The 12,594-nt window shown below is 42.7% G+C and overlaps 1 protein-coding gene across 1 annotated transcript; it reads right to left on the bottom strand.

The window, feature by feature from the left end:
* Positions 1-2,272: 2,272 nt before the first annotated feature.
* Positions 2,273-12,368, bottom strand: LOC149390141 (uncharacterized). Its single transcript, XM_089619679.1, has 7 exons — positions 11,405-12,368; positions 11,226-11,284; positions 11,034-11,087; positions 9,304-10,054; positions 9,033-9,216; positions 8,005-8,989; positions 2,273-2,395 (listed from the first exon to the last, which is right to left on the bottom strand). Exons 1-7 carry the CDS (start codon positions 12,366-12,368, stop codon positions 2,273-2,275), a joined length of 3,120 nt encoding a protein of 1,039 aa, XP_089475805.1.
* Between the last annotated feature and the right edge of the window lie 226 nt (positions 12,369-12,594).

Genomic DNA, 12,594 nt, shown 5'->3' with positions numbered 1-12,594 from the left:
CTCTCGGCCCGGGTATCAGGGACTCCCGGTCGAGGCCGTAGGAGCACTCGGCCGGGGCAGCAGGGACGCCCGGCCGAGGCAGCAGGTGCGCTCGGCCGGGGCAGCAGAGGCGCCCGGTCGAGGCGGCAGGTGCGCTCGGCCGGGGCAGCAGAGGTGCCCGGCCGAGGCGGCAGGTGCGCTATGCCGGGGCAGCAGAGGCGACCGGCCGAGGCAGTAGGGGCGCTCGGCCGGGGCAACAGGGACGTGCGCGGGCCAGGATGCCCGGGGCATGGGAGTGCGCACGGGCAGGGATGCCCGGGATGCAGGACGCACGCGAGCTGGGACGCTCGAGAGCGCGGGAGCGCGCGCGGGCCGGGACGCCCGGGGGCGCAGGAGTGCACACGGGCCGAGATGGTCGGGAGCGCAGGTCGCGCGCGGGCCAGGAAGGCCGGGAGCGGCAGGGCGCGCGCGGGCCGGGGCGGCCAGGCCGGGACGGCCGGGAGCGCTAGGGCACGCGCGCAGGCCCACTGGGCACGGGGTGTAGGTGCTCGAGCGCGGGCTGGCTGCCGCGCGCGGGCGCGCTTGTGCGCGCGTGGGCTTGTCGCGCCATGGGTGTGCTAGGGCGCTCGGGCCTAATAGGCCGGGACCCATCGGGCTTTCCGGCCGGCGAAGCCCGGCCGGCCTTAAATTGTTTTCGAATTTCCGGTTTCCCAAAAAAGACCGGTAACACTACTAGCTAACTTGCTAATCTATTGCCTTAGCACATGTTCAGGGCAACCCCAAATTGGAATGTGGCTTAGATTTACTTTACGGCCAGTCCATCTTGCATAAGGAGTACCAGGAACCGTTTTAGACGGAACTTGGTTTAGAATGTAAGCTGCTGTTTCGAGGGCATATCCCCAAAAGGAAAGAAGGAGTGATGAGTAACACATCATTGATCTAACCATCTCCATTAGAGTTTGGTTCCTTCTCTCTAACACTCCGTTTTGTTGAGGGGTGCAGGTGTTGTAAGTTGAGAAGCGATACCTTCTTCTTTAAGAAAGTCATCGAACTCTCCATACATATACTCGCAACCTCGATCAGATCGTAGGGTTTTGATCTATTTGCCAGTTTCTTTTTCCACTAAAGCCCGAAAGACCATAAATTCGTTAAAGGTCTCGGATTTGTGTTTGAGCAAATAGACAAAACTGTATCTTGAGTGATCATCGGAGAAGGTAATGAAGTATTCGTATCCTCCCCATGCCTATGTACTGAGCAGACCACATACATCAAAATGTACAAGTTCCAGCAACTCAATGGCTCTTCGACCCTTAGCAGAGAAAGGTCGCTTAGTCATTTTTCCTTCTATGCAAGATTCACAAGTAGGTAGTGAACCTATTGCATAGGCTTGGAGTGGACCGTCCCTCACAAGTCTCTTAATCCTGTCTAGATTGATATGACCAAGTCTCAAGTGCCAGAGATATGTTGATTTTATTAGATCAGAGGAATCAGTAAGTTTGATCCTCTTTGGCTCCCTAACTAGATTGTTATCTATTTCAGTGTCTAAAAAAGAAGGTTATGTGGGATAAATGTAGAAAAGAGTATTCTTCATACATGCATCCGTGACAAAAGAATTTGAAAAAGAAATACGAACTCCATTCTTTATAAACATTAAACAATAATCTTGCTCAAAAAGTCGAGCAACAGATATTAAGTTTTTCTCAAAGGAAGGAACATAATAATCATTATTCAAATTTAAAGTGCGATCTTCAAAAGACAGCGTCACGGATACCACAGCCTTCACAGACACTAAGCTCCCATCACCCTACTTGAAGCAGAAGTCGCCTTCCTCTAAGCATTTGCTTTTCCTAAAACCAGTCAAGGAACAACAGATATGGTTAGTTGCAGCGGAGTCAAGAATCCACGTTGATACATTATCAGCTACTAAGAAAGTTTCGGTAATAAGTACATACCTTTTTCCTTAGTCTTAAGGTAGGCAGGATAGTTCCTACGCTAGTGACCAGGTTCATTGCAGTGGTGATAGTTGTCTTTCGACTTGTCCACCTTAGGAACCCTTGGCGTCTTCTTCTTCTTTTGAACCTTAGGTTGGTTCTTCTTCTCGGCCTTGCGAGGTCTCTTCTTAGATCCAGAGGTAGAGGCAGTAGCATGTACCTCTCCTTGAGTCTGTTTGAATAGATCTAGGATTAAGAAAAGTTTAACGCTTCTTTAAGCGGCGGAATTTAAAAATTTCTTTAAAACAAGTAAAAATGATTTTTACTAACTTAGATAAAGAGAAAGCACATGTTATACCAAATTAAAACCATTCGAATCCCGACCCGGTGAGGGTCAGGCTGAATGCTTGGCACAGGGTGGCATCCGACTGTCTCTGCATTGACATCCACATCTTGTAATGTTGGATGTCGAAGTTCGGGTCCGTCTGTCCGTCATAAGGAGGGATAGACGGTAGCTTAAAATTCCCTACGGATGGTTGCGCGAGGATTTGAGCGGCAGAGGGAGAGTATGATTCCTCGATCCTGCCGTACGGCCTCTGTCCTCTCGATTCCTTCATTTCGATGATCTGATTTTAGAGGCTTTCGATCATCTTCACATCTTGTAATGTTGGATGTCGAAGTTCGGGTCCGTCTGTCCGTCATAAGGAGGGATAGACGGTAGCTTAAAATTCCCTACGGATGGTTGCGCGAGGATTTGAGCGGCAGAGGGAGAGTATGATTCCTCGATCCTGCCGTACGGCCTCTGTCCTCTCGATTCCTTCATTTCGATGATCTGATTTTAGAGGCTTTGGATCATCTTCACCATGTCAAGCCTATTGGCAGGGCTGACCGCCGGGGCCACGGGAGTTGCTTGTTGGTGTTCATTGGACCCTTGGTCCCTGGCGTTGGCCCGAGGTCGGCCAAGAGTGGTAGCAGGGAGCGCGTCCCTTCGGGAGTTGAGCCTTTGACGGAGGTCCTCTCCTCAGGAGTTCCTCTGAGCCGTCAAAGTTCCCTTAGATCCCCACTTTGCGCTTGGCGGGGTGAGGCAACCCTTGGTCGGGTCGCCCGGCGAGCGTCCCGGCTGTCGGCCCCATCATCTCTGGGGGCGGCTCTCTCCCCGGCGGGGGGCCGTGTTTGGCCGCCTCTTGAGCCCAAGGGGCGATGTTGGAATTGATCTAGGGTTTAAGAAAAAGTTTAACGCTTCGCAAAGCGGCGGAATTTTAAAAATTTTCTTTTCAAGTAAAAACAGTTTTTTACTAACCTAGATAAAGAGCAAGTACATATAAATAAAAACTATTATGAGCTAAGAAGTTTACTAACCTTTCATGAAGCTTGAACTTTGAGAAGCTTTTGGAAAGTTGCAACGCTCGTCTCCCCTCGCAGCACGTCTCTCTTTCTTTCCTCGGCAACTCGAGCAACCACGATAGTTTCTATCACTAAATCACTCGAAATAAAAGGAATCAGTGAGTGGGCACTTTTAAACACTACGACTTAAGAACGAGTCTTGAAGTCGCAGAGCTAAACTCTAGGTCAAATGATGACCTAGGTGCCAAAACAATAAAACGAAATTGACTAGAGAGAGAGAGAGGAGAGGGGCGGCCAAGTTCTAGAGAGAGAGTCTCTCAAATCTCTTAAACTTGGATGAATGAAATGTGTGGAATGAGGCTCCTATTTATAGGAGAGGTCTTACCTTCAATAAGGTAGTTTGCTCTTCTATAGAATATCACATATTCATGAGCAAATATTGCCCATTACCTCTTTGATTCACACGGCCATAGAGCATCTAGAAGGCTCTTGGATTTCTTTCCTTTTATGTTTTGCTCTCTCCTTGCCCTAGTTCGCCGCCCATATTGTTTTCCTCTTAGAGGAAATTTGTTTCCTCTTTTTCTTTTGGCAAGTATCTTGATACATTTATGCACAAAATAATCTCTCCTATTTCTCTATAGGGTAGGCGCCCAAACTCATTCTAGAAGGAGCTTCTAGAAGCTTCTTCATTTGTTCATGACAACATGAGAAAGGCCCATTAAGAATTTTCAATAAAATTTTTATGTAATGAAATTAATTCACAAGGCCCAATTATTTTAATATGGAGGAGTGACATTAAGTCATCAAATGAACTTGTCAAAAAATTTATTGACATTCATTTCATCCTATGTCTCAAAAGACAAAAATACCCTTTTCATAATTTTCGTTCTTGTTTTGACTTAGCTTCCCGTTTAACTATTCCTATTCGATGTGATTCGTGACAGTGACCTCATGGATCCAAATGAACAAAGCTTGAGCTAAAATACTTGGACTCAAAAGTTCACAAACCTTTTCGAAGTTTAGCTTAATGCCCACTGACTCCACTAAAGAGCTGACACTGAAAATCTCTCGGTTCAAATGAATTTATTTTCTACTCAAGAATTCAACCTAATTGTAATGAGTGGATCCACAGAATATTATCAGTGTTTACCCTTCATGAATATCATCAGCTAGTCGGGATTTACAAAATTACCATTTTACCCTTCTAGCTGTTATTTCCTCAACTCCTTTGTCGCTTGTGAATAAGTTAGAAACAATGTATTGACGAGGAGCTAACAAGTCACATTGTTTCATCCAAAAGAGTCAGGACTCAATTTGGACACTGGCCAGTTCATTTATTCACACTCCAAGGAACAAAGCATGAGGTGATATACATTGCATTTCAGCAATCTTGCACATGAATTCCATATCTATGAGAACTTCACAAAGTTACTCATGACATTCTCACAACTTAGTACTTCACCAATAGGCCTTGTTCGGAATCACATAGTGAGTCCGAACTCTGACTTTCTCAAATGAGAATACTAAGGTGTGAAATGACATGTCTGATTTTAGGATTAAGGTAAGCACGATGCAATTCATACGTAGTGACTTCGAGACATAAGAGGTTAAATGGTTTGTTCTTATCTTGTCTCTAGAAGTACACTGGTCAATTCGGTACCTTCGTAAGATACCTAGAAGAACTATAGAGTCTCCAACTCTCAATGCCTCATAACCAGACATCATAGATTCTTCTAACAATCATACTGAGGTCAATAGTCCTTTGACCCTTAGATTGCGAATATATCGTTTTAAGCAAACTACGAAGAGTTTGTTCATGCAAATCTACATTTGTCTCTTCGTAAGTTGTTTAGTTTGTTTATGGAGTAAAGACTAATGTTTTATCATAAAGCTTCAAACAGACACGGAAGAATGAATGAACGTTTCAACTTTATTAATGAATAAGCAATTACAAGCAAGAGTCTTCATGAGAATTTATTACATCAAATGTGCAATATAAAGATTACAACTCTTCTTGTGGGCACCATTGACAACAAACTCCCACTTGACTCAAAGAAGATGTGTGTGGTCCTTCATGCCTAATCCCTCTCGATGTTGGTCGAAGACCTTGTTCGCTAGGGCCTTTGTGAATGGATCTGATAGGTTGTCCACCGTTGAGATCTTCTTCATTTCCACGTCTCCGCGCTGCACGATCTCTCGAATCAAATGGTATTTCCTCTCAATATGCTTAGAGCGCTTATCGCTTCAAGGGTCCTTTGAGTTAGCGACAGCCCCACTATTATCACAATAAAGGGTCATGGGCTCGTCGACGTTTGGAACAATTTCCAAATACTTAAGGAATTTTCTATGCGATACAGCCTATTTAGATGCTTCACAAGCAGCCACATATTCTGCTTCCATTGTGGAGTCAGCAATGCAAGATTGCTTAATACTTCTCCACACAACAGCTCCACCATTAAGGATGAACACAGATCCTGAAGTTGATTTCCTGGAATCCTTATCCGCTTGAAAATCGGAGTCGGTATATCCCGTCATACTCAGGTCAGTACCTGAGTATGTAAGCATCAAGTTCCTAGTTCTTCGAAGATACTTAAGAACATGCTAAACACCAATCCAGTGCTCGGGTCCAGGGTTAGATTGGAAATGGCTAACTACGCCAACGGCGAAACAGATGTCAGGTCTAGTGCAAAGCATAGCATACATGAGGCTTCCTACGCCAGAGGCGTAAGGAATTTTCCTCATGTCTTCAATCTCTTGTGCAGTCTTGGGAGGCTGGTCCTTAGAGAGTGAAACTCCATGCCTAAAGGGCGTTTGATCCTTCTTGGAGTCTTGCATCGAGAAGCGATCCATCACCTTATCAATATAAGATGCTTGAGAGAGCGACAGTGTCCGGTTTTTCCTATCTCGAAAGATTTGGATCCCCAGAATGTATGCGGCTTCTCCTAGATACTTCATATCGAATTGCTTTGCCAGCCAGACCTTAACCTCGGATAACTTACCCACGTCATTACCAATGAGTAGTATATCATCGACATATAGTACCAGAAACACAACTTTGCCTTCGTGTATTAACTTGTAAACACAAGGCTCATCTATTGACTGTTCAAAGCTGAAGCTCTTTACAGTTTCATCGAATCTAATATTCCATGACCTAGATGCTTGCTTTAATCCATAAATGGACTTAAGCAACTCACAAACCTTGGTCTCTTGACCTTCTTCCACAAAACCGTCTTGTTGAGCCATGTAAATGCGCTCGTCAAGATTGCCATTCAGAAAGGCTATCTTGACATCCATTTGCTAGATCTCATAGTCGAGAGCTGCAACTACGGATAGGAGTATGCGGATGGATTTAAGCATCGCGACTGGCGAGAAGTTCCATCGGGACCCGTTTTCTTCTTGTATATCCACTTACACCCTACGGGTTTAATCCCTTCAGGAAGGTCTACAAGTTTCCAGACTTTGTTGACATACATCGAGTGCATTTCAACTTTCAGGGCGACAAGCCAAAGGTTTGATTCAGAACAAGCCATCGCTTGGCTATAGGAAACAGGATCATCCATGTCAGAGACGGCTACAAGAGAGTCTCCATAAGACATGTACCTGTCAGGCTTTTGAGTAGCCCTCCCACTACGTCGAAGTACTACTTGACAAGATTCTGATGAGTTAGGTTGTGTTTCAGTTGGGGTAAGAACAGTTCTTACAGATGAGGTAGAAGCTTCCTCACCCAACTTTTCTTCAAGCACAATTTTGCTTCTAGGTTTTGCATCCTTCATAAAGTCCTCCTCAAGGAAATGAGCATTCGTGCTAACGAAAGTCTTATCGTCCTCGGGACTATAGAAGATGAAACCCTTGGTTTCCTTTGGATATCCCACAAACAAGCACAATTCTGACCTACTAGCCAACTTGCTAGTCTTTTGCCTTAGCACGTTTGCAGGGCAACCCCAAATTTTGATGCGGCCAAGATTTACTTTACGGCCAATCCATCGTTCATAAGGAGTACCAGGAACCATCTTGGACGGAACTTGGTTCAGAATATAAGCGGTTGTTTCGAGGGCGTATCCCCAAAAGGAAAGAGGGAGTGATGAGTAACTCATCATTGATCTAACCATCTCCATAAGAGTTCGGTTCCTTCTCTCTTACACTCTGTTTTGTTGAGGTGTGCCAGGTGCGGTAAGCTGAGAAGCGATGCCTTCTTCTTTAAGAAAGTCATCGAACTCTCTAGACATATACTCACCACCTCGATCAGATCGAAGGGTTTTGATCACTTTGCCAGTTTGCTTTTCCACTAAAGCCCTAAAGACCTTAAATACGTTAAAGGTCTCGGATTTGTGTTTGAGCAAATAGACAAACCCATATCGTGAGTAATCATCGGTGAAGGTAACGAAGTATTCGTATCCTCCACGTGCCTGTTGGTTGAGCGGACCACATACATCAGAATGTACTAGTTCCAGCAACTCAGTGGCTCTTCGACCCTTATCGGAGAAAGGTCGCTTAGTCATTTTTCCTTCTGAAGGAATTGGAGAAGGTAATTTTTGTATATCAATAAAGGCCATACGGCATCTACATTTATAGGGAAAAGAAAAAAAACTTCCTAACTAGGAAATAGGAAACTAATATGCGTCTATTAAGGCTAAATATTCTAACAATAATTACACAATATTCTATCTTAAATACATATTATTTAAACGCTATAAATCTACACTCCCCCTCAAGTTGACATGTATATATCATACATTCCTAACTTGCTTACAAGTAATTCAAAAACTGGTCTAAATAGGCCCTTGGTCAAAATATCCGCTGTTTGATCCTTTGTGGAGACAAATGGTGTACACACAATTCCAGCTTCTATATTCTCCTCAATGAAGTGTCGGTCCACCTCAATATGCTTGGTGCGATCATGTTGTACCGGGTTATGAGCAATACTAATGGCAACCTTGTTATCACAGTATAACTTCATTGGCAAGTCTATCTGCATCTTCAATTCTGTCATTACCCTTTTTATCCACAGCAGCTCACAAATTCCATTAGCCATGGCATGAAACTCTGATTCTGCGCTACTCCGAGCTACTACATTCTGCTTTTTGCTCCTCCATGTCACCAAATTTCCCCACACATAGGTGCAATACCCGGCAGTGGATCTCCGGTCTGTAACAGACCCAGCATAGTCTGCATCTGTGAAGGCCTCTACAGTTCTGTTGCTCCCCTCTTTGAAGAGTAGTCCCTTTCCCGGACAGCTCTTCAAATAACGTAGGATTTGATATGCAGCCTCAAGGTGTTGTTCGTAGGGACAGTGCATGAACTGGCTGACCAGACTTACTGCAAAGGCTATGTCGGGTCTGGTATGTGCCAAATAAATCAACCTTCCCACCAATCTCTGATACTGCTGGACGTTGACTGGAACACCATCCTGGATACCACCTAATTTTATATTCGGATCAATAGGTGTATCAGCTGGCTTGCACGCACTCATTCCTGTTTCTTGAAGTAGGTCTAAAACATATTTCCGTTGCGAGACAACAATCCCTGCCTTGGACCGAGCTATCTCCATGGCAAGAAAGTATTTCAACTCTCCCAGATCTTTAACTTCAAACTCATGAGCTAGCATCTTCTTCAACCTTTTACTTTCTTCATGATAGTCTCCTGTGAGGATGATATCATCTACATAAACAATTAAGATAGAAATCTCCCCCTTAATTGAGAACTTCATGAAGAGAGTATGATCGGCTTGAGGAGGGCTGTGTGAACCTGTCAAACCATGCCCTCACAAACTGTGTGAACCTGTCAAACCATGCCCTCGGAGATTGTTTGAGCCCATATAGCGCCTTTTCCAATTTGCACACCTTGGAACTGAAACTATTTTCAAACCCCGGAGGAGGGCTCATGTAGACCTCTTCTTCAAGCTTTCCATTTAAAAACGCATTTTTTACATCTAGTTGATGAAGAGGCCAATCCCGGTTCACAGCTAGAGATAAGAGGATTCTTACAGTATTTAGTTTTGCAACTGGGGCAAAGATCTAAGTGTAGTCAATCCCATAGGTCTGAGTATAACCTTTGGCAACCAGTCTTGCTTTATATCTTTCTAGCATCCCATTAGCCTTGAACTTTGGAGTGAACACCCATCTACATCCCACTGTTGGTTTGTCTTTGGGCAGCTCTACAATCTTCCATGTCTGATTCTTTTCAAGAGCATTCATCTCTTCCAGAACAACTGTTTTCCACTCGGGTCTAGATAGAGCTTCATGTATGGTTGAAGGAATAGAGATAGAGGAGACACTAGAGGTAAAGGCCGCAAAGGATGATAATATATTGGAATAAGAAACATAGTTTGAGATAGGATATTTGGCACATGATCTCTTTTCTTTTCTGAGAGCTATAGGTAATTCTAGATCAATGCAAATATTACCTTCTTCATTAGCTGCCACCGAGTCTGACTCGTGGTCAAGTGCTTGATCGGAGATTTCCTCTTGTCTTTGATTTGGAACCCTTTTCTCATAAATTTTGCCAAAGAATCTACTTATTTGTCCCTCTTTTTGCTTTGTTCTGATTCTATTTTCCTCATTATTATTTGATAATTCTATTTCCGTAGGAGCAATGTCATGAATTACCTGATTTTTATCCAGATTTTCGTCAAGATTATTTTCAAGAAAAACAATGTTATTATCCTTTCTCTTCAGATTTCCTTCATCTTTATCCAGATTTTCCAGATTTCCTTCATTTTTATCCAGATTTTCGTCTAGATTAATTTTGAGAAAATCCAAATTATTTTCTTCCAAATCAACATCTTCAATTAAATTCTCCCCCTGAAGATGTTTATTAAAAAAAAGGTTGATTTTCAACAAAACTAGTGTCCATTGTTATAAACATCTTTTTTGTTGTTGGATTAAAACATTTATAACCTTTTTGAGTTGAAGAAATTCCTAAGAAAACACATTTTACACCTCTAGGATCAAATTTACTTGCAGATATACTCGGGTTTTGTATAAAAACAGTGCATCCAAAGATTTTTAAGGGCAGATTGCTAATTAATCTATTTGTTGGAAAGAACTCTTGAAAAACAGCAATAGGAGTTTTAAATCCTAACGTTTTCGAAGGCATTCTATTGATTAGATATGTAGCATGTAAAACATCGTCTCCCCATAAGTATTTTGGAATATTTGTAGAAAACATAATAGCACGAGTTATTTCAAGTAAATGTCTATTTTTCCTCTCAGCAATTCCATTCCGAGCCGGTGTATTTATGCATGAACTTTGATGAATTACTCTTTTTTCAGCAAAAAATTGATTTAAGCTTTTGGAAAAGTACTCACGGCCATTGTCACTTCTTACCATTTTAATATTGGTATTGAATTGAGTTTGAACCATAGTAAAGAAATTTTTGAAAATATTTTCAACTTCCGATTTGTCTTTTAATAAAAACACCCATGTTAATCTTGTATGGTCATCAATAATTGTTACAAACCACCTCTTTCCTTTAATTGTAGGTACTCTAGAGGCACCCCAAATATCACTATGTATAAGAGTGAAAGGACTAGTAGGTTTGTAGTTATGAGGAACATATGAATTTCTATGGTGTTTAGCAAGAGCACACATATCACAGTGAAATGAAGAAGGATCTTTATTGAGAAATAATTTCGGAAATAATTTTTTCAAATAATAAAAACTAGGATGTCCTAGTCTATAATGTAGCAAATACAGCTCAGATTCATTAAAAAAAGAAATAGTTTGCAAGCAAGCATTTCTTTGACCTCTTTTATTCGATTCAGTTTCCAAATCAAAGACATATAGTCCACCTTCCTCTCTAGCACTGCCAATCGTCTTCCCCGATGCCAGATCCTGAAAAATGCAATAGGAAGGATAGAATTTAGCACAACACTGGAGCTCTTTGGTTAGTTTACTGATTGAGGCAAGGTTATAGGATATATTAGGAACATGTAAGACTTTAGAGAGATCAATGGAATCATAAATTTTAACATTTCCTATTCCGGCTATAGCAGAAAAAGTGCCATCAGCCACTTTGACTTTTTTGTCTCCTGCACATGGTTTATATGAGCAGTAGAGCTTTGAAATTGAGGTCATGTGGTCTGTTGCACCTGAATCGATAACCCAGGAATTTTGTGAATTTTCGGAACAAAAATATGAGGTGATTTTACCATTCTGGGCATAGGAACACGAGGGAGTATCTTGGTTGATATTTTTTTGGGCGGTTAGAAGGAGAAGGAGCTGCTCTATCTGTTCTGTTGTGAATGAAGGCTGGTTGGAATTGACTTGCTGCCCCTGTTGAGAATCGGTCACGGCAGTTTGAAAGGCTTTCTCCTGTTTCTTCTTCCCGGCTCCTGGTGGTTTCCCATGAAGCTTCCAGCAAGTCTCCCTCGTATGCCACAGCTTCTTACAGTGATCACACCATGGCTTCCTCTTCTCATCACCTTTGACAAACATGGCCGATGAATCTTCAACTTCACTCTTCTGTCCCGAGCTGCTGTTCATCGTCCACCTCCTGCTTTCTTCCAGCCTGATTTCTGAGAACACCTCTCGGATTGAGGGCAGAGGCTTTTTCCCAAGAACTCTTCCCTTCACATCATCAAGGTCTCTATTGACTCCTGCTAGAAACAAGTAGACTCTGTCATTCTCCTCCCTCTTTTTGTGCCTAGCCAAATCCTTTGGACTCTCCCACTCATCGTCGTGACACTGGTCCAATTCCTGCCAGAGAGCTACCATTTCATTATAATAAGTAGTGACATCTCTATCACCTTGTTTAGACTGCCAAAGTATGGTTTTTAATTCGAAGATCTGAGAAGAATTCTCAAGATCCGAATATGTCTCCTTGATGGAGTCCCACACTTCTTTTGCAGTCTTCATGAACATGTGAGGCTTGGCGATTGATGCATCCATAGAGTTGAGAAGCCATGCTGTCACCAATGAGTTCTCCGATCTCCATGTACTGTAGCCGTCCTCATCAATTTTCTTCTCTTTGACTTCTCCGATTAGATATCCCAGCTGTCCTCTTCCATCTATGACTAGCTTGACGGATTGAGACCATTCCAAATAATTCTTTCCATTCAATCTATGGCTTGTAATGAGCATAGACGAATAGATAGATGATGGATGGTTTGCCATCGAGCTGTTTTGTGGATTAGAGGAGTTTTATGTTTGGGAAGAAGAATTAGGGCTATCGGTCTCCATTGGAACCTGATGCTCTGATACCATGAAGGAATTGGAGAAGGTAATTTTTGTATATCAATAAAGGCCATACGGCATCTACATTTATAGGGAAAAGAAAAATAACTTCCTAACTAAGAAATAGGAAACTAATATGCGGCTATTAAGGCTAAATATTCTAACT

This window comes from Urtica dioica, chromosome 7 (assembly GCF_054948205.1).
Source record: "Urtica dioica subsp. dioica isolate 48M chromosome 7, U.dioica_male_clone48M_v1_H2, whole genome shotgun sequence".
Taxonomy (NCBI): Eukaryota; Viridiplantae; Streptophyta; class Magnoliopsida; order Rosales; family Urticaceae; genus Urtica; species Urtica dioica.
The sequence above is the reverse complement of the archived record's forward strand: the minus strand, read 5'-3'. Positions and strand labels throughout refer to the sequence as shown.

What these genes read in the sequence shown, in the direction of transcription:
- LOC149390141 (XM_089619679.1), bottom strand. Translation starts at nt 12,368, where the DNA reads ATGGCAAACCATCCATCATCTATCTATTCGTCTATGCTCATTACAAGC. An exon ending in GTGTTCCTATGCCCAGAATG is followed by an intron (nt 11,285 to 11,404) that starts GTAAAATCACCT and finishes AACCATGTGCAG; the next exon opens with GAGACAAAAAAGTCAAAGTG. An exon ending in CTATAGCCGGAATAGGAAAT is followed by an intron (nt 11,088 to 11,225) that starts GTTAAAATTTAT and finishes TGCATTTTTCAG; the next exon opens with GATCTGGCATCGGGGAAGAC.